We start from the raw sequence: 19,171 nt of genomic DNA on the forward strand, positions 1-19,171 counted from the left end.
CATGGCAGACACTTTTCTAGTGGTGTCCTGGTGGTGTCACTAGTATCATCACACTCACTTGGCCGAGTTTTCACAAACGTTACTAAGACGTGATGCCCTTGAGGTCTAAATTTAAACACGAACATGCGTGACTGCAATCTTTAAGCGCTGTGCAGTGACTCAGAAAAGTGTTGTTTTTAGCTCGTAATCAAAGGCTCATTAAAAATGTCTGACTTTGATGGCGTGGAGGTGGCACACAAAACAATGTCACAAGCCTGAGACAAAAGCTTGCACATAACAATAACAATCTGCTTGGAAACCATATTTGCTTTTCATCACTGTGGCATTATGAAAGATCTGTGGTTTTCAGTCACATGTCTGAGAAAGAATAGCATGCTGTTACCTAAATGATCATGTGGGTAAATGGTATTGTTTGTTGCCTATATGCTTACGTCAGAGGGATGCAATGTTCACTATCCTGTCTCCTTCAAAGACTGTCGGCTGGCTTTAATAACAGGAAATGCCCTGCAACCTTTCCAAAAGCATCAGCTCTAGCAGCTTCCTCTTTGCTCCAGACCTTTCTTCACTCGAGATTAGGATGCGAGCAATTTCTTTGATTTTGAGGGAGGATGCCTGCCACCAAGCAGGTGTTACGTGACAAACTGATGCTTGGGTATTTTATTCTCTCCTCCAGAATTCAATAAAGGTGAAAGGCTGGCTTATAAAATGTCAGACTGTTGTGTTGTGGAAACATCAGTGGTGTCACAGTGTCACAATATATACACCCAACCACTCACACTTAGAAGAGTGGGTTCAATCAGGAGGGTTGAGGGAGCAAGAGAGAGAGAAGAGAAGAATGATCTGGTCATGTCTTATCATAAATGCAGACAGTCTGCCATCTATTGGATGCGTCCCAAAGTGCAAGTTAGTGTTTACTGGCCTACATTTTATTGTAGTGCTGTGTTGAAACACTAGGTGGCGATGCACTCCACAACTTCATTCTGTCATCATTTTATCCATAATGGTTGTTTTGAGATGGTAGCATTTCAAACTTACTCAGAGGGCAGAAAATGGTGATAAAATGATAAATATCAGAAGGAAGCCAACATGCACTGCAGATTTATGTTGAAAGAACTTCATATCCAGGCACTTTGCTATAATAAGAAAAGTCAATGATGATTTTCCCCTTTAAGAATATGTTCATTCATATAAAATAGATTACCTCACATCTAGCTCTCTTTCTGTCTTTTCAATTTTATGCAACGCATATTGATTTTCCTCTTTAAATAAAAATGCTGTATATATAAAAATTGCCTTGCCTCACCTTGCCATAAATATGCTGATAAATTATATATGAAGCTGAATTTGTTCAAATGTATTGTTGGAATAAGGAATAGTGAGTTAGGGAATTTATACATTTTGAACTTGTATTATGATTGCCATCATTAACAACCCCAGGGGATGTTGCCATTGTTACAGTCTGGAAGATTAAGTGCTGTCAGGTGCACAGAGTTGCCTAGCAATGATTACAGATTAGATTTCTTACACTCACAAGATGTTTTGCAGTGGCAACAAAATATCCCATTAGATTGTAACAGACAAAGTGCTGAGCTTGTTTACAAAAAATTGTGTATTTCACCTTTGTGTGTCTATGTGAGCCGTGGTGCATGCCAACGCTTTACTGCTCTATTGACAAACAGTTGAAAAAGTCTGTGAAGCAAATGTGAACTTGCCAGCAAAGATGACTTGAAAGAAGGGAATGTTTAGCTAAAATGATGCATTGCTGTTAGGTCAGACGACTGATTGTGCAAAACACGGTAACATTTGACGAAGTGTTTCAGGAAGTGTTTCTTTTTTCCCCCAGTCAGTTTAAACAGGCTGTCACACACCCAACCCAACCCTCCTGAGCATGTCAAGTCAAGTCAGCTTTATCTGAGTCCTTAGTCACAGTTACAGTCAATGGGTTTCACAACAACTGCATCATGAGAACAATGACTGAATCAAGTATCAAGTACCAGGTGTCAGTGCATGATCACAGACTGATGACGAATCCTGAATAACGTGGAGTTATTACCAAAGCAGGTCCTGCCCACTTGAAAGTTTAATGTGTAACAGTTTTTACATTAACAGATATATACATATGTTTTTTTTTAAGAATTGCAATTTAATGGTTAGTAACACAACCAGGCACAAACAATATCCACGGGTTTATTGTGTATAGGTATTGTACCAACCTCTATATTCTATAACAAAAGAAATTGTTGAGGGTCTTCCATTTTCGACTAAAACACAACAGTGTCAATGTACTCACTTTGACCAGCTTGGAGAACATCTGCAGTATATTTCCACAACAGCTCACGCTGGCCAGCAGTGAGCATTTACAGCCACTTTAATTTAAAACAAAATGCCAAATAAATGTATGTAGGCAGGAACAAGAGCAGCTATATGGCAGTCACAATTTTAAATTCTTACAGTTGACACACCTTTATGTGTGGGAGAACCTTTTGTCTGAAAATAGGGCACGTTTGAGTGAATATACTAAGCATAGATATACAAAAAGCTTTGAGGAGACAAGTGTGTATTCACCACCAGATGTTCTTACAGTTCTACAGACCACTGACCCCTAGCATTTCTTTGTAAGCAAATCTGATTTGATTATTTTTATTTCCATTCTGCTTTATTAAACAATTCACAGAACCAACAAACAGAATGGTGGAGTGGAAATGAACAAGGCTGCCAATGGTAATTACCTGGCTGATTATTTCCTGTAACACTATCTATAATAAGTTCTCCTAAATAGTTTTCTTGTCGTATGTGCATTTAGGTAAACATGTTAAATGAGTATGGCAATATGTTTAGAGGTCTGGTTAATAGTAAAGATGTCCCACCCTAGAAGCAGGGACGTGCTGCCCCCTATCAGTGGTAACATGCCCCGCCCCGCCTATCAGCATCTCCAGTCGGTGTAGATGTGCTGTGAGTCTGGAGGAACAGGAGCAGGCAGCACAGAGTTCAGCGGCTCCCGCTTTCGTCCGACACTCAGCTAGAGCTGCTCCCCAGGCAGTGGAGGTGATGATGGCGGCGGCTGTAGAGAGAGGAGGCGTCCGGGCCGCTTTCCTGAACCCGAGCAGCGGTGGCGGTGGTGGACCAGCACCGACGACCCTCCCGACCGGAGCGTTAGCCGGGGCTGTGGTCCTGGGGTCCGGCAGCATGCCTGTACCCATGAACCTCTTTGCGACCTGGGAGATAGACCGATCATCCCCAAGCTGCGTTCCGAGGTAACGTTAACATAGTTGTGTTAGCGTAAAATACCACAAACCACAATGTTTACAAATCACCATACCGTTTGGTAAATATTAGGCTAACGTCGGACAAACAACGCCCTAGTTGACTGTAATGTTAGACAAGAGAGACGAGCTGCCACACATTTCCAAAACAGTGTTTGGTTGCTTACTAGCAAGCTAACTAGCAAGGTGGCTAATGCTAAAGCTACCTAGCAAATAGCACTGGTGTTCGAGTTCCTCTCATGTTTCGTGCTAAAAGCATTTTACTCCAGATCCTATTTTCCTGAATAAACATGCAGTCGGCTAAAATGACCAATGCTAAATTGTCTAATTTACATAAATGTCTTAGACTTGGTCGCCAAGTGTGTAAGTGTTTGGTTAACAGTTATGTGTATTCAATTTAATTCCGACCGTTATGATAACTAGCTAGCGTTAACAAAAGTTCAGCTAACTAGTTTATCGTTCAGAAGGGTTGCTGCTGCTTGTCCTCTGCTTTGTGACTACGTTGTTAAAGCTCTGCAGATATTACATTTTCCTTTGTCCATGCAGGCCTGAGCTTGAACAGATTTACGGAATGCATGCCACCTAATAGCAACAGAACTATCTATAAATACAGTGACATGGATGCCGTTCGTCTCAGAAGTAGCAGACATCCTTTTCATCCTTAAGTAGCACTGTGTGTCATGAGCTGTCTGAGCAAATGGGCAGTTCAACAGCTGGCTGGCCGTTTGAAATCACCCACATCATTTTCGCGTTCATGTCTTGTGAGCTGTTTTATGTTTATGTTTAGATACCTTTGTGTGCCTCGGCGTTGGTTAACTGGTCACACACACAGCCATAAGACCTACACAAACACAATCTCTCTTAGTGTTGCAACAGCAGTTGGCACAAGAAGAGAGGAAACTGCTTTGATTGCCACTTTTGTGTATGCAAATGTGCTCGCTTTCATCCGCATTGTCTTTATGTTATTCTGATGACACCATTTAATTTCCAGTATTGCAGCAATATTCGGCAATACTCTGCATTAGCATTCATCGTCAGTGAGCAGGCATTGCTGCCACCTGACCAGAAACCTCTCGGGAGCTGTGGGCACATTAATCAGCTTTGACCTAGATCTGCTCCACTCATTGGGAGAGAAGTGGGCTTGCAAGGGGAGGGTTTCCTCCACAGTCGATGTGCGTATGTATGTGTGTGTGTGTGTGTGTTCGCCTGCTGCCTCTGTAGAGCCTGCATGAGTATGCAAGTGTCTGTGGAATCATAGCATATGGAACAAATAGATAATTTACAGTGATTTTGATCTTTCAAATCTCTTTTTGACTATTATTCGGCATTGTCTGTGGCAACTCAGCTCATTTGAAGCTAGCTAGAATGACAGCAAACACGACTAGATGTGTTGTTATCTGACATAAGACTGGAGTGAGCATGCCTCTGCTAACTGTATCCATTAAGTTTCAAGACTGCTGGCTAGCAGAAAAAGCAGTAGATCTGTCAGTGCATTTATAGTGTTGCATACATGGCACACACTATGCTCTCTCTCTCTCTCTCTCTCTCTCTCTCTCTCTCTCTCTCTCGCTCTCTCTCTGTAGTGTATGACAAATGTGGTGCTGTATTAAAAGATGGATAAGGATGAGGATGATAATGGATTATTAATGAGGCATAAAGGTTTACCAGCCATTGTTCATCATAAGACTGTAGTAGCTGCCTGACACCAGACTTTGTTGATATCTGGGATAATTTGTTAGATCTGATATGTAATGGAGTAGTTAAGTTGATGTATGACACAATTTATTTAGGCTATAAGTACTGTTGTAATTTTTGTTTGGCACGGTGGCTTTGAGTTACAGTGCTCACAGCATTTTGCAAAGTAATTTGCCAAGCCTATTGCTGCCTTATATGTTTTTAGACCACTCATCCTAGACTGGTGTGAAAGGTCTTTCATGGAGCCCAGCCCAAGGCCTGTTTTGGGGATTCTGCCTTGGCATTCTTTCAGGGGCTGGGCCCTTTTGTGTGCAGCTGTTTGCTCCTCCACGAGCCTTTAGCAAATGTGGGTGTCCAGCTAAGTGGCATGGGACATGAGAGCATAGGCCTGTTAGCAATTGACTGTTTTTATTGTGGTACTCTAAAACATCACACACAGCTGTTGTTTGTTAATAAGACGCTGTATTTTAAAAATTGATCCTCCTAAGCCCTGTGGCCCTACTGAAAGCCGTGCTTAGGGGAAAATATTTTATTCACAATGGAAAATATGTTGTCAGCTCTTGTAGGCCCTCTCAGCATGGGATTGTGGTTCCTTGCAGTTTTTCTGTTGACACACCTATGGCACTGGGCCACTGAAGGACACTTTAGGACATTCTCTAACTTTTTTCTTTGCCTTTCTTTTTTATGTACTTCTTTACTATTACACAGGATCAAGCTAGATTCATAGACATTTGTTATATCTGTTATTTGGACAAGGAGCTACTTGTTATTATCATTTGCTTGTTATATCAAAATGCAACCATAAGCTGGCACATACCATTTTATTGCTGAGCTTGGTACCGTATTTGACTGGTTTTTACCTGACAGACGAGTGTTTTGGCAGCTCCGTCCTTAACAGGCCTGTTGGAACAGTTGGACAAGCATTGTTTTTATTCCAGCACTGCCAGTCTGCCACCCTCCATGTTTCTAATACCATGTGGTATTAGTGTTGCAGCTTATTTCTTATAAGCTGAGTTTTTTGTGTGTGTTAACCATCATCTCAAGAAACACAAAACGTGTGGAGGGTGTGTTGGGTTTAGAGAGGGTTTACCCTATTTTACCCTCACCAAATAGCTGACCAGTGCTTTGGTAATGTTGCTGAGTAACAGGATAAAATGCACAAAGTAGCTCCTGAAATGATATTCTATATTGATTACACGATTAATTCAGTGATTTCTTGAAGACTTGTATGCATGTAAACCAGATGTCAAACAGGGTACTCATGGATGGTCGGTTATCTAGATGGTTTCAATGCTTTGGTGGCTATTGTGACTTCTGTAGACTTGATTTGACGTGGAAACACAATACTGTGAAATACAAAGGCGGCTTGAGTAGGTGAGGATGGGCTCAAATGTGCAAAAAATAGAAAGAGTAGTTCATGTCCAACATACATACAAAACAACTTTATCATCATCATCCACGGCGGTGCTTCACTGTGGACATCGTCATATGCCAATTCAGTAGACATCGCCCAACCCTAATGCTTATCTATTAACAATACAGAATGGGTAGCAGCATGAGAGGGTTGGCTTCTTCCCAAGTTCAAACATCTTTTACAGCTTGGGTTGTGACCTCTGCCCTCCTCACTCACAACCAAGCAGTTTTGTGCATGTTTGCAATACAAGCTTGCTAGACTTCATTGTTCCTAAAATGGTGGGGAAGTTGTTATGGTAGATGTCTGTTACCAATCACATTGTCTTATTTGGGCCACTGAATGAAAAATGTTTTCATGATCTGGAAATATTTTCAAATCTGTATCTATCTTTCACTATCTGGGTTAAGAGACGTAAAGATATCTTAAAGATTTTCCCACAAGCTACAAAACATCTTTCGTCTTTTCCTCTGACGTTTATCTCGGGTGAGCAGAGCATCCTTCCTTCTGGCTGTTTGATTCATGTGAGACCCAAGATGACCTTATTCTCTCGTGAGTGGCAGAGCCTTATCTGTGTAGTAATTGAGTGTACTTTGCAGACTCTGGTCAGATGTTTGTTTCTTCTGCCCCGATTCTTTATAGTCTATCAAATTGATGTGTGCTGTGTATGTCAGCAAATGAGATAAACAAAAACAAACTCAGGCCTGGACAGGAGCGACATTATTGACATTATTGTGTTGACTTTGTTCTAGGTCAGTGGAGATGAAGCCATCATCCCTAAATCTTTACATATGTCTTATGCTGTGATGCACACAGCCATTTATTATATATTGTATCCTGAAGTTTGAATTGCTAGCGTGCAACCACCAGTATCATCCCTGGCCTTAATCTCTTTGATTTAAGGTCGAATTCTCTGTATGTTCATTTTTAAACCTAAAATGAAACCATTAACTCAGGATACAAATAAAGGAGGCCTGTCTGTCCGATGATATGAGCTTACTTTCCTCTTTCATCTCCTCAATAACCCCCCCCCCCACCCGTCTCAAGGCTTGGATATTGTTTCTCGTAGCAGGGGAGCTGCAGTAATCTGATTTCATAACAGGAAAAGAAGAGCTAGTAATCTGATGCTGCACACAGACACTGTCTGCTTAATCCTCTGCTTCCTTTTGCGATCATAAACAAGGCCCATCAGCCATCTCCAGTGCCCTTCAGGATTGTGACACAGCACTCCATGTCAGTCTGCGTCATGTTTACAGTCTTCGGCCACAGTATTGACATCTGATGCAGTACCTGTTGGCACGGAAATGGCACTGTTGTTGTACTGTACAGCTGCTCAGTCACCAGGACCATATCACATTTGGACAATGCAAATATTTTTGAAGTTGGCGCTACATGACCAGAGAAACCAGAGAAAAGGGCAGTGGTATTTCCTTTTGCTCAAAAGGTAGAAAACCTACAACATCCAGAATGCACGGGGCCCATTGCCACTCCCAGATAAATAGCTAAACTCTGATAGCACCGCCGGGTAACAAACTGGGGCAGTGTATGTGCTAAGCTAGTCTTGAATGGGTGTAATGAAACGCTGTTGCTGTAGCACTCCGACATCCATTTCACAACCCCCCCCCCCTTTTTTTCTTCAATATCTACAGCAACATTGCCTTCTGCCATCATGGTCTTCCAGTAGTAGTTCTAGCCATGATTTTTGAACAGGATGTTTTGATTGTGGAGCGGTGAGAAGCCGCCCCTCTCTCGATTCAACTGTCCGTGGAGGTGGGCATACAAAAAATGCAGAAGTACAATGTAGTAGTTCGAACAACAGCCCTAGAGCCAACATCTTTCCTCTTTTCCGTTCTCTGGCAGACTTTTGATGGAAAAGTTTCCCTTTAAAGAGATAACAAGACTCATTGATAGATTCCTGCAGCTAGAAGTTCAAAGTAATGATATTGGTCATGGAATTTAGAGTTTAATATAATTGCTTTTTAATGGTAATTTATAATTACTACAGCCATTGTAAAGATTATAATTAAATGTAGAATTAATTATACGTTTTTTAGGTCCTTCTTAAAATACATTAATACGTTTTGGAAATATTAACTAATAACTGTAGTGTAGTTCCCCTTTGTTTCACGGTATCCATGGAGTAGAATCAGTCTTAACTCGGCTACATGCTCCACCATGCTGTTCACGCACTTTGTAACAGTAACAGCAACAGTAGACCAATCAGCACCTTCTCTCCCCTTATTTTCATGCTCACTCCCACTGCCTGAAATGTGTCAAAATTTTCTTGGTTTCCTTCCCTGTCTTCCTGGAGGAGGAGGAATTTCCTTGGGAAACGTTTCACATTCCTGGCAACTAGAGAGCTGCTGGTGCAGCCGAAGCCAGGCTGCTTTGCTCTGCCCTCAGCCCCCTTTTGTTTTCTGTTGTTGACCAACAACCTGCTCTCTGGAAGGGGGAAGGGTGGGGGCCGGGTTGGAGCTGTGGATTGCCCACCCTGTTGAAAAGTTTTGCTGAACTGGCCTAGAGCTTCACAGTGAACGGTGAATGTGCTGAATGCTCATGTTGAATTCCTCACAAAGGGAAGAAAGGTTTGTTTCCCCCTGCCTGGACCTCAGAATGTGAGAAAGGCCAGATTCTTGTGTGGGTGGATACTGGGGTCTCTGCTAGTGAAAAGATCCAACTTCCTGATCCAACAAGTGAGGCAAGGAAACTGTCCTCTGACACAGGGAGGATCCTGTCAAAATAAGCACATTGGGGACAATGTCTCTAAACTCGTATTTCTCTCTTGTTCTTGCTCTACTTATTTCCCACCTCTCCCATTCAGGCATTTCCTGAGCTGCATGTGCCAGCAGCAACACAGAGACCATTATTTCAGACACAAAACTGTGGTGTGGATGAATGAGAGCACACGACAGACCATTTGAAAACAAGAGGCTTTTGTCATAATGGCAGTCAGAGATCCTGTGCTACATTCTAGCACAGTCTAGTCATGTAAACAAACACAGGTAGGGGTGGGTGACGTGGAGAAATTTAAACGAACTAAATGATTCAAAATAAAATGGTAAAAAGCCTTGTATAATTATGTTTATCCCACTGAGTCAACAGTTTTTTTTCTCTTATTGGCAGCCCTACTCATAGACCATGTGTTTAATCTTATTGCTGTGCTCATAAACCCAATGGAAATGTTGCCCATGTCTTGACTGAATAATATCCTGAGAAAAGAATCAACGTTTTTGCCTTAGCTGTCTAGCTGAGGACATAACAGTCCCTAGAGTGTCAACACTCAAATAGCACTGAGCTGGATGCCCTGCCCACTTGTTTAATCACAGATTAAGGAGTCTGAACTGTCTGGAGTCCTCTTTCTGTGTGTCTTTGCTCAATTAGCCCACACTACAGTTGTGCCACCCTTCTTGTCTTCTGTGCCAAAACGCCAATAGTTTGATGGACAGAAATTAGACCCAGTTCTAGTTCTAAATCTAATGCATATGTTCATTGGAAAAACACATTTGGGTCTAGGACTAGGCTCAAGAGCTGGGGTTATACTTCAGACAATTTCAGACAGTCTCTCCTGGAGGACACTCATACTTACTCATCCTGCATTCTGTTGTACACACAAAAAGTGACAGAAATAGTTGTGTCAACAATGAAAAAAGAAAGAAGCTAGAGAAGGTTAAACCTTGGCTCCTTCTCGCCTCCGCACAGCTGACCTATCATGGCATGAAGTGGGTGTGAATAACGTCTTGTTGGTTTCGGAAAGTTTACTGAAATTGGGGAGACGCAGAATCCCCTAATCTGACATCGGAAAGGTGTGGGAGATGGGGTTTCCAAAGCTATTTGACCATCCAACAGCAGTTTGGTCCCTTAATGCGTATCCAAACATTTTGAGGAATACTGGAGTTAAGTTTACTGCTTTAAATGTGTTTTAGTCTGCCATGCTGGGAACTTTGGATAATTAGAGATATTGGGATTCTCAGTAGGAAATATCAAATTATAATGCTGCTTGACTCACACCCCTTGGCTGTTGGACATTACCCATTCAGTGTGGGGCCTGTCTTTTAAAATTAGGCAAGAAAAAAGGCTGTCTGTCCTGATTAAGTAATTGTGTTTCTGTTGGCATCCCAGACATGGTATCTCTTCTCAGATGAAAGCTGTCCATCTCCACAGCAGCTCTTTTCACATTGGATTTTTTAAAAGTGTGTTTGTTATTTGACAGCATACTGTTTGTCTGGCCTAATGAGCCTCACCTTTTCAGTTTCACTCACCTTGGCATCACTGATGTTAAAATGACTGCTGCATGGATACAGAGAAAAGCAAGGTCTGTATTTAGAAACTCTGGAGAAACTGGAGCTTGGATACATTTAGCACATTAGTCATTTGGACATATTAAGCCAGGGGAATGGACTGGGAGGAGTAGTTAGAAAGCACTTTTGGCTGCCATTGTAAATTTCAAGTAATAGTGCCAAAAAAGTATATTAACATGCACCAGTTGTTTTATCAGCAGCACTGGTGGATATTACAGCAATAAACGCACATGGCAATGCATCGCTTGTTTATTAAGTATCTCTCCCTCTGGGAAGTTTGCGCATTTTTATTCATTTAGGATATAAAGCAGAATCGTATTTGCTGATGCTTACTATTGTACATTTGTTGATTGCACAATTCCCAGTTCATAGTTCATTTTTCTTTCTGGAAGTGTTGTCTATATAGTTTTGAGTCAGCGTACAGTTGTGGAAGGCCTGTTTGTCAGCAGCAGTGCAGTTAGCATCATTAGCACTGACAACACTCAACCTTTCTCTTTATTGCTTCCTAAAGCAATCTTTTCTAATCTTGATTCCTTATACAGGGAACAGCAGAACCATGAAAACTCTTTGTCTTTGTTTACAGGAAGATGAGGGTGTCAGCTTTTTTTTGTCTTTGTATCTCTGATCAATGATGAGAAATTATGAGAGAAAAACAGATATGATATACGAGCTGGTTGCAAGAGTTAAAGGGCGGACCTAATCCTGTGTGATGCTAATCAGAGGCACCATATGGCAGCATGAAATATGTATGGTAAAACTGAATACATCCTTTAGATGAAATGTCAGCAATGTGTAACTCAAAGGCAACCCGTTGTTGTGCTCAGTTTCACATCCTCTAACAAGGTGAATGGGATTAGGTGTAGTCTTTGCTGGCTCTTAGATTTCTAACAATAAGTACCTTTTAATCTTTTCAACTGGATTTTTAGCAAAGATGTGATTCTGATGTAAAAAACCCCGGGGGTCATGCATTTTCATCCCTGCACAATCCAGCCCATTCATCAGGGCTAAGATGAAACATCTTAAGTCATTTTTGAAAAGGCTTACATAAGCTCTGCGTGCTATAAACACTGGACTCTGACATACTCTGCACATTTTAATTTTTTCATGCTGTTTTGCAATTCCAAATATTTCCTAGTAAGTAGGGCTCCACAATAATGGCTAAAATGATAATCACAGTTATTCTGCTCAGTATTGAGCAAAATATATCATTATGTGTCGTTATTATTCATGCATCTCTGGCAACAAAGTGACAGGAAACTGCCTTCACATTAACTGTGTGTCTAGACTTTATAACCCCTAAATAAATAGTCCTGTGTTTTAAATACTCAACAATTGCTTTCTTCTTTCAAGGTATTTTCATTTTCCTGATCAGTAGGCTAGACAGAGAGATTGTTTTAAACAAAGCTTTGCTCTTGAGCTTTTGATCCTACCAGTAGACTCCAGGCAAAGGGACGGTCCTGCCAGGCAAACCATCCACCTTAATAGGATTTTAAAGCTCAGTCATAACCTTGTCAGAGGCTGTGACCCTCTCAGGATTCACCTGTATCTGTTGGACCGATCACTGTAGACTTATTGTAAAGTCACTGGATGAGCTTGAAGACCTACCCTTATTAAGAAGATGTACTGCAGGTGACAGTAGCTAACTGATAATCTCATCATTATGCATGCTAGGGAGATATCGTCTGTAATGTTACCTCTGTTATGATGTACTGTAGCTGATCTGGTCAAGGTGTCTTACGTTGTCTCTGATTTTGCCTGTAAACACGCCGTGTCTGGTCTGATCTTGTCTTGCATGGCCACTACAAACATGGGCCTGCTGACCTCATCAGTTTGTGTCCGGGGCTGAACAAAAGAGCTGTTTAGCTCTGTAAAAACGGCAACAAAGGATGACAGTCATGTACTGAGTTCCTGGAAATGATCACTGAGGTATGAATGCAGCATGGGGGTTGCATATTTAATTGGTAAAAGAAGCAAAAAGTAGTGTGATGAAGCTCAGTGGGAGCTTGTGCATCTGGAAGCATTTGTTTAAAGGGGAGACACCATGTTGAGCTGTGAATATAGTGCGTGTGATTGCTGACTCACAAATCTTGTCACCGGGTTGTGTTATCATGTGCTTTGTCTGTTAATTTGGCTTGGTGCCAGCAGAACCGAGAGAAGCTCTTTATCACAGCGTGTGCTTGACTTGATAATAAAATATGATGGCAGGTTCACCCCATTCTTGCGTTTCCTGTTGTCATTGAACAGCAACCTTGCCTCAAAACAAAGCTTTTTCTTCTGCCCCATGTTTCTCAATAGGAAACATACACAACTTGCTTGCACACCCTTCATTATCAGAGAAAAGTCTTAGAAGGATTCTACCAAACCACCCACACAATAAGAGCATACTGGTCAAACCTCTGATTCACACATCACAGATATAAATCTTTTTTTCAAATGGCTGTTTGAGAGAAAGCACTAGCTTAAATCACCAAACGGAAATAAAATCTGGCACTGAGCTCAAATGCACCAGCTCTGTGTAGTATTACATAAAAAGTGCTTGTAATCCCGACAACAGTCAGACTCTACCACAGCTCTGGGAGCCCTCATGACCACAGAGTTCACAAAGACCATATTAGAGTATTATGACAGATATGAGTGCAGCTTACGTCCTCTTCTCTCGCATTCTCGGAAATAACCGGTTTATCTGCTCGTCAATCTATTTTTCTTTTGGTAACATGTCCCTCAGGGTTGTTTCATACCTGATTGATGACTCCTGTCCTGCCTTCCCGTTGCTTCAGATTGCTCCAATGCAGCTCGTGTCTCTGCACCTGCTGGCCCAACAAAGCTAAAATCCATCCCAGCAATGACTTAACACAAACTACACAAGTTGCGTGTGTCTTAATTACCAGAGCCAGATGGAATAAGTGGTTAATGTTATGTTATTTAACACCTTTCAAAACCACGGTTAGAAAGTGCTTTACAAAAGGATAAAAGCATTACCACAGGAGACGTAGCACAATAAATACAAACACAGTCGGAGGCATCACAAATCAAAATAGTATACATGACTCAAGCACAAAAACACAAAACATGTTGGAGGATGTTAGTAGGGACCTGATCTGGGGCAAAAACCAGAACTTCAGTTTTACTATGATTTTAATTGAAGACATTTTTTGAAACGTCCAGTTAGTAATCTCAGCCAGACGCAATTTGAGAGGTTGCCAGGCCTAACTGATGAGTAGAGTTGTGTATCATCAGTGTAGCGATGATAAAACACATAACCAAATTGACGGATCAAGCGCCCCAAGGGGAGCATATGTAATGAAAATAAAATTCCAAAAATGGACCCCTGAGGCACCCCACAAGTCAAAGGAGCTGGATAAGAGGAAAATCAGTTTAGTGCTACATCAGATATCCCATCCCAACCCATTCTTCTAGCCGATCAATCAGAATAGCGTGATCAATAGTTTAAAGGTCACAGAGAAATCAACGAAAGTCACAATTTCTTCAAAGTCTTGTAAAAATAATTTCACCTTTTTGTACCACTCTTTCATGCCTTTGGCCTCTTAGGGGTTCATGATAGGTCTGCAACAATTATTTATATATATTTATATATATATATATGTAGTATAGTATTGATTCATCTTTGGATTATTTTTTTTCAACTAAACAATTGATTTTTATAATATTTAAATTGGAAAAAAGTACAGAACATTGACGTCAGGTTCAACCTGAGTTAGCTTCCTGTGTCTGTTTGTGTTTCCTCCAACAATCCAAAGACATGCGGGATTGGTGCATCCGGTTTAACAAGGGTGTTGTGCATTTAGCCATAGCTTGTCTAAAATATGGCTGTTGGAACACAGCAAGCATACTGATGGAGAAGGCTTTTTTAGTGCATGTAAGAACCTCCAATAAGAAATCCCTCCCACCGTGTGGATCATGGTACAGGACAAGTCTGAGATGTTTTATTAGATGTTTGATATGCAGGATGAGACATTTCACAGCCGCTTATCAAGCCTGCTGGGGTTTATATTTCAAAATATTTAGATGAATATGTCTACATAGCATTGTAATTTAACATTGTTTAGCTTAATCACATGACTTCTGGCCAGGCTTCAGCTGCCATCTCATTACAAAATATTTTCTACTGTGTTTTGATTGAGTGCCCAGCATCTGTTGTTTTGCATCATGAGAATTAATGTGAAATGTTCATTGTTACAACAATAGAAGATTAAAGGATATATTTGTAATTTCTGTCTCAATGCTGACCTCTGACATTCAGCCATGTGTTGACATCAAAAAGTCAAAATAGACACACGACTTGCCCACCCCCCCCACCCCAAGCACATGACTGTGGATTTACAAACCTCTTTGGCACGCCACAAGCCGTCCTATAAAGGTAACTTTCTTTCTTTCCTATCCAAACGTCAATTTCATTTTGCTGCTTTTAACCTTTGAGTTCTGTTGCTACTGTGACCATTAGGTTGTGTCTCACACATAAACTAAACGGTCACAGAAATCAGGCTTTGCCAAATTGATAGCTTCCTCTTGTTCTCTTTGTGTACCCTGGTCACAGCCTCTTCCTCCTCTCTCACTGTGGCCTTGAGAAGATTTTATTCAGGGAATTAAAGCCCAACCAGCGTATGGCCATCTGGCACACATAACCAGATATTTGGGGGCTAAAATAGCTTTTGCATGCAAGCCTAAGTGCAGGCTAAGCTCTTGTGGCACATCCTACTGTGTGAACTTGTTAAAACCGATCAATCAGTCGTTTGGATTAGTCCTCATCACTCGAGATTGAATTCAAAAATTAATTTAGCTGCCTCCAAATTACCTACCACCATTACTTCTCTGTCCCCTCTCTAATAGTTCTCCATTGCTTTCCCGTCTTTGTATAGAAACTGTGAATTTGAAGCCAAAAATGTAAAAAGGATTAATTTATTGAAGAACATTTACGTGGGTGTGGGCATGCATTTGAGAATGTAGGGCTTTGTTTTGTGCCTTTCCCCTTTGTTTGCATTTTGATTGAAAGACTATGAATAAAATATAAAAAATAAAGAACAGAAACTTGCGTGTATTGCTGCCTGAGCACATCTCGCTAGTTCCATAGGCTTGCGCTCACCGTGAATAGATTCACCCCAGTTTTTCTTGTAGGAGAATAAAATATTCAGAAGAAGTAGCTTTTAGACTAGTGTACCCTTTATTTGGACTAAATTATACAACTAGACATGAACAAATAATAGCGTTATGAAATGCTATGGCTTTCCTCAGCCAGGGCCTTGACTGGAGAGAAAGAGTTTTTTTTTTTTGGTCAATCCCCCACATACAAGCTAGTACCATACACTGCTTCCTTAAGAATTTCATGCAGGGCATTATGTAGCATGCTTTATTAAAAGAATGTGACTGCATTCACATCTCAAGCAGAGAATATGAGGAATAGTACATTGAAAGCACTAAAAGCATGACTTGAAGTCTTTTTTTTTTTTTTTTTTTTTCCAAGCTTGGAAGCCCCCCAGCACATACCAAACATAGACAGTCTCTTTTTCATTCAGCCCTCTGTTACATCACTCATCCTCCACCCTCCACTTCCCTCTGCTTTGTGCCTCTGACAATCGCTGTGCAGTGATCCGCGGGCATGGAACTGGCAAAACATCAACTAGAATGCTGACCAGGGGGAAAAGAATTACAAAAGTGTGTTTTTGTTTAGGCAGCATATCGTTCAATTCAGAGGGTTTGATGGCCTCTCTCTCTTTCTGTGTGCGTGTTCATTTGTAGTATGAGGACCCATGTCCACATTTGCATGATTCACTTTTTTATGGCCTTATAAATGTTTTTTTTTTTTTTTTTAATCAAAGCTGAAATAAATCACTTCGTGTAAGCAGCCACATCTCAACATAGAGCTTTTTTTCAGTCGTGGAACTATTGCATGGGACGACTGCTGTATCTGCTGCCTCTTTGTAGGCTCTTAAACTTAAGGGTGTTTCAATCACAAGTTATTTGAGATGCTGCTGTCACTAAAGTGGTCCAGAAATAGCACAGTGATAGTAGCCACATGTACTCTTACACACCAGCACATCTTGGACTAATGGCTTTGAAGGATGATGATGTAGAAGGGATTTGTGTTGACACCGGTCCAAACAAGAAACACTCTTGAGGGATGTTGTGACAAACAAGTAATCAACAGAGGGAAAACTCTGTGGTCTCACCTTCAACTTAAATTATTATTGCCTCATATTCTTCCCATCACATCTTCTCAAATCTGATGACGGGGCTAAGTGTCTGGGGAGTTGATTTCACATTTGGGGTGTACATTTTTGAAATACCTTTTGATGTCGGTGTAATATAAACTATGTCTTCTGTCACATAAGCAGTCTCCAGACAGACATATCATTTTACCAAAAGAACCAAACTCAAAGCAGCGAGTGGCTGAAGCTTGGTGTTGGGCCAGAAGTTCTCTTTGAGACGGACTCTAGAGAAATCTGTGTGAGGCCCTGTGTGTGTGTGTGTGTGTGTGTGTGTGTGTGTGTGTGTGTGTTTTAATGAAAGCCAGCCTGACTCAGGGGAGGGTGAGGTCAGAAAGGGGCTAACAAGGATTATTCGTTGTGCAGAATGTGTTAGTCCCTGGGCTCTGCTCTCTGACTTCCACCCTGCTGTCCACCTTTAATCTGGCTCCCACAATTGATTAAGTTTCCTCTGATGTTCCAGCACTGCTTCAATACAGGTGGGCCAAGTTCTTCAGTATGCACTGGAAGGGAGAGAGAGACATGACAACATGACTGTGTCATGCTTCAGTAGGTGATTTGGAGCAGTTGCACACTCGTGTCATGCATTCTTTTTAGCCTCTTTGTCACTGAGGATTCAGTCGTTCTAAAAAAAAGCTTTATACTGAAGTGATGAAGTGTTAAACTTGTACTTCAGAGGGAAACGTAACAAACATTTGAAGCTTTCACAGTTCCAGTGAAGTTTTGTTGTTGTTGCTGTGAAGAAAATGGGTGAAGAAGCCGAGATAAGATAGTGCACCATACCATATAACCCACAATCACAGGCCTCTTATCTAAAACCAAATATTTGACCACGGCTGTTTGAGTGTACTGCCTGATAAGTGGTTTTGTTTGTCCAGGACAGATAAACGTGAAAGGATTCGAGCGTAGCTACAGACAGACCATCTTTCATAACATGACATGATTTTCAACAGTAACTCTCAGCTCCTTTTTATGCCATTGCACACCTGCTGTCTGTCTAATATGGAGTGAATTAAAAGTCCTGGTGATTTTATTTTCATTAGAGCTTTGCTGTTTGTTCATTTTATTAACCTGGTGTGTATAGTGCCTAGGTTAGCCCATAATAAGGCTGTGATGGGCAGGTGAAGAACATCAAAGATAGGGATTATTTTTGTCCTGGCTTTTAGATTTATAGACTTTTCTCTATAGATTAGGCAGCTTGTCAAAGCCTTTTTCCTCACACTTCATACAGAAAGAAGCATTTTCCACCTCCATACTTTCTTAAGTAGCATTGGTATGTAACTGGAGCAGTCTAAGGGAAATGGCCTTGTAATCTAATGGCCTTCCTTTACTTTAGATGCAGAAAAGGTCAACAGTTAGTGACGGTACAGTGAGTGACTTGGACGCACTAATGGGCTTAGATGGAGCAGCACTACTCATGCTGCAGTGATGCCATATAGGCTAAACCTATTAGCTGTAGAGTGCTCAGGCACCTACTGGGCACCGTTCATCACAGCAGTCAATAAATGTTCATTTTGACGTGATATTACACTACTGTGCTGTTTTATATGTTCATGTCATTAATGGAAGCTGTCACCTAGAAAAAGATTTGCCCATTTACTGTAATTAGCCTGCGGAAGGACATGAGTCTGAATCCTGCATTGCCCTAGAGTTGGTTTGATCTCTACCTGTGACACAATTTGAACTTTACATTACATTATTATTCCCGTAGCTGTGTTGAAGCAAGGAAAGTTTAATATCCACACTTGGTCAGTCATTATTAAAGCTGAAATGATTGGTTGATTAATCGATTAGTTGATCATCAGAAAAATTCAACTGTGATAATTGAAATGTCAAATATTTGCTGGTTCCAGCTTCACAAATGTGAGGATTTGCTGCTTTTTTCTGGTTTGCATTGGGGGGAAAAAGTGTTGAGTGTTGATTGGACAAAACGAGACGTGAGAAGACACCTGTTTTTACTGTTTGCTGTTTACTGTTTTTGTGACTCTTTATGGACTAAATAATTGGTCCATATGAGAAAATAATTGATAGATCATTCAGTGATAAAAATAATTGTTAGTTGCAGCCCTAGTCAGTACGTTTACATGCACACTAGTACCCTGTGTTTGTTTGTTTTTGTATGTAAACATCATATCAGACAGGCTTGACAGACGCAGTCAGTCAAACTTAGATAATGTTCTAATCATCTGTGCCAGTTTATTGGGTACATCTGCTGTAGCTAAAATGAATGCAGACTGCTGAACAGCACCGCAATAAATTCTACCTTTCAGTTTTCATTGAAAC

The 19,171-nt window shown here is 41.0% G+C and overlaps 1 protein-coding gene across 1 annotated transcript in view; it reads left to right on the plus strand.

Moving 5' to 3' along the window:
- Window positions 1-3,029: 3,029 nt before the first annotated feature.
- LOC139293966 (phosphofurin acidic cluster sorting protein 2-like) overlaps window positions 3,030-19,171 on the plus strand; it is a 42,937-nt gene continuing 26,795 nt past the window's right edge. The window contains exon 1 of the mRNA XM_070915683.1: window positions 3,030-3,254. Coding sequence (XP_070771784.1) covers window positions 3,049-3,254 — 206 coding nt within the window. The 5' untranslated portion in view covers window positions 3,030-3,048. The remainder of the gene's footprint in view (window positions 3,255-19,171) is intronic.

Source organism: Enoplosus armatus, chromosome 12 (genome assembly GCF_043641665.1).
Source record: "Enoplosus armatus isolate fEnoArm2 chromosome 12, fEnoArm2.hap1, whole genome shotgun sequence".
NCBI lineage: Eukaryota > Metazoa > Chordata > Actinopteri > Centrarchiformes > Enoplosidae > Enoplosus > Enoplosus armatus.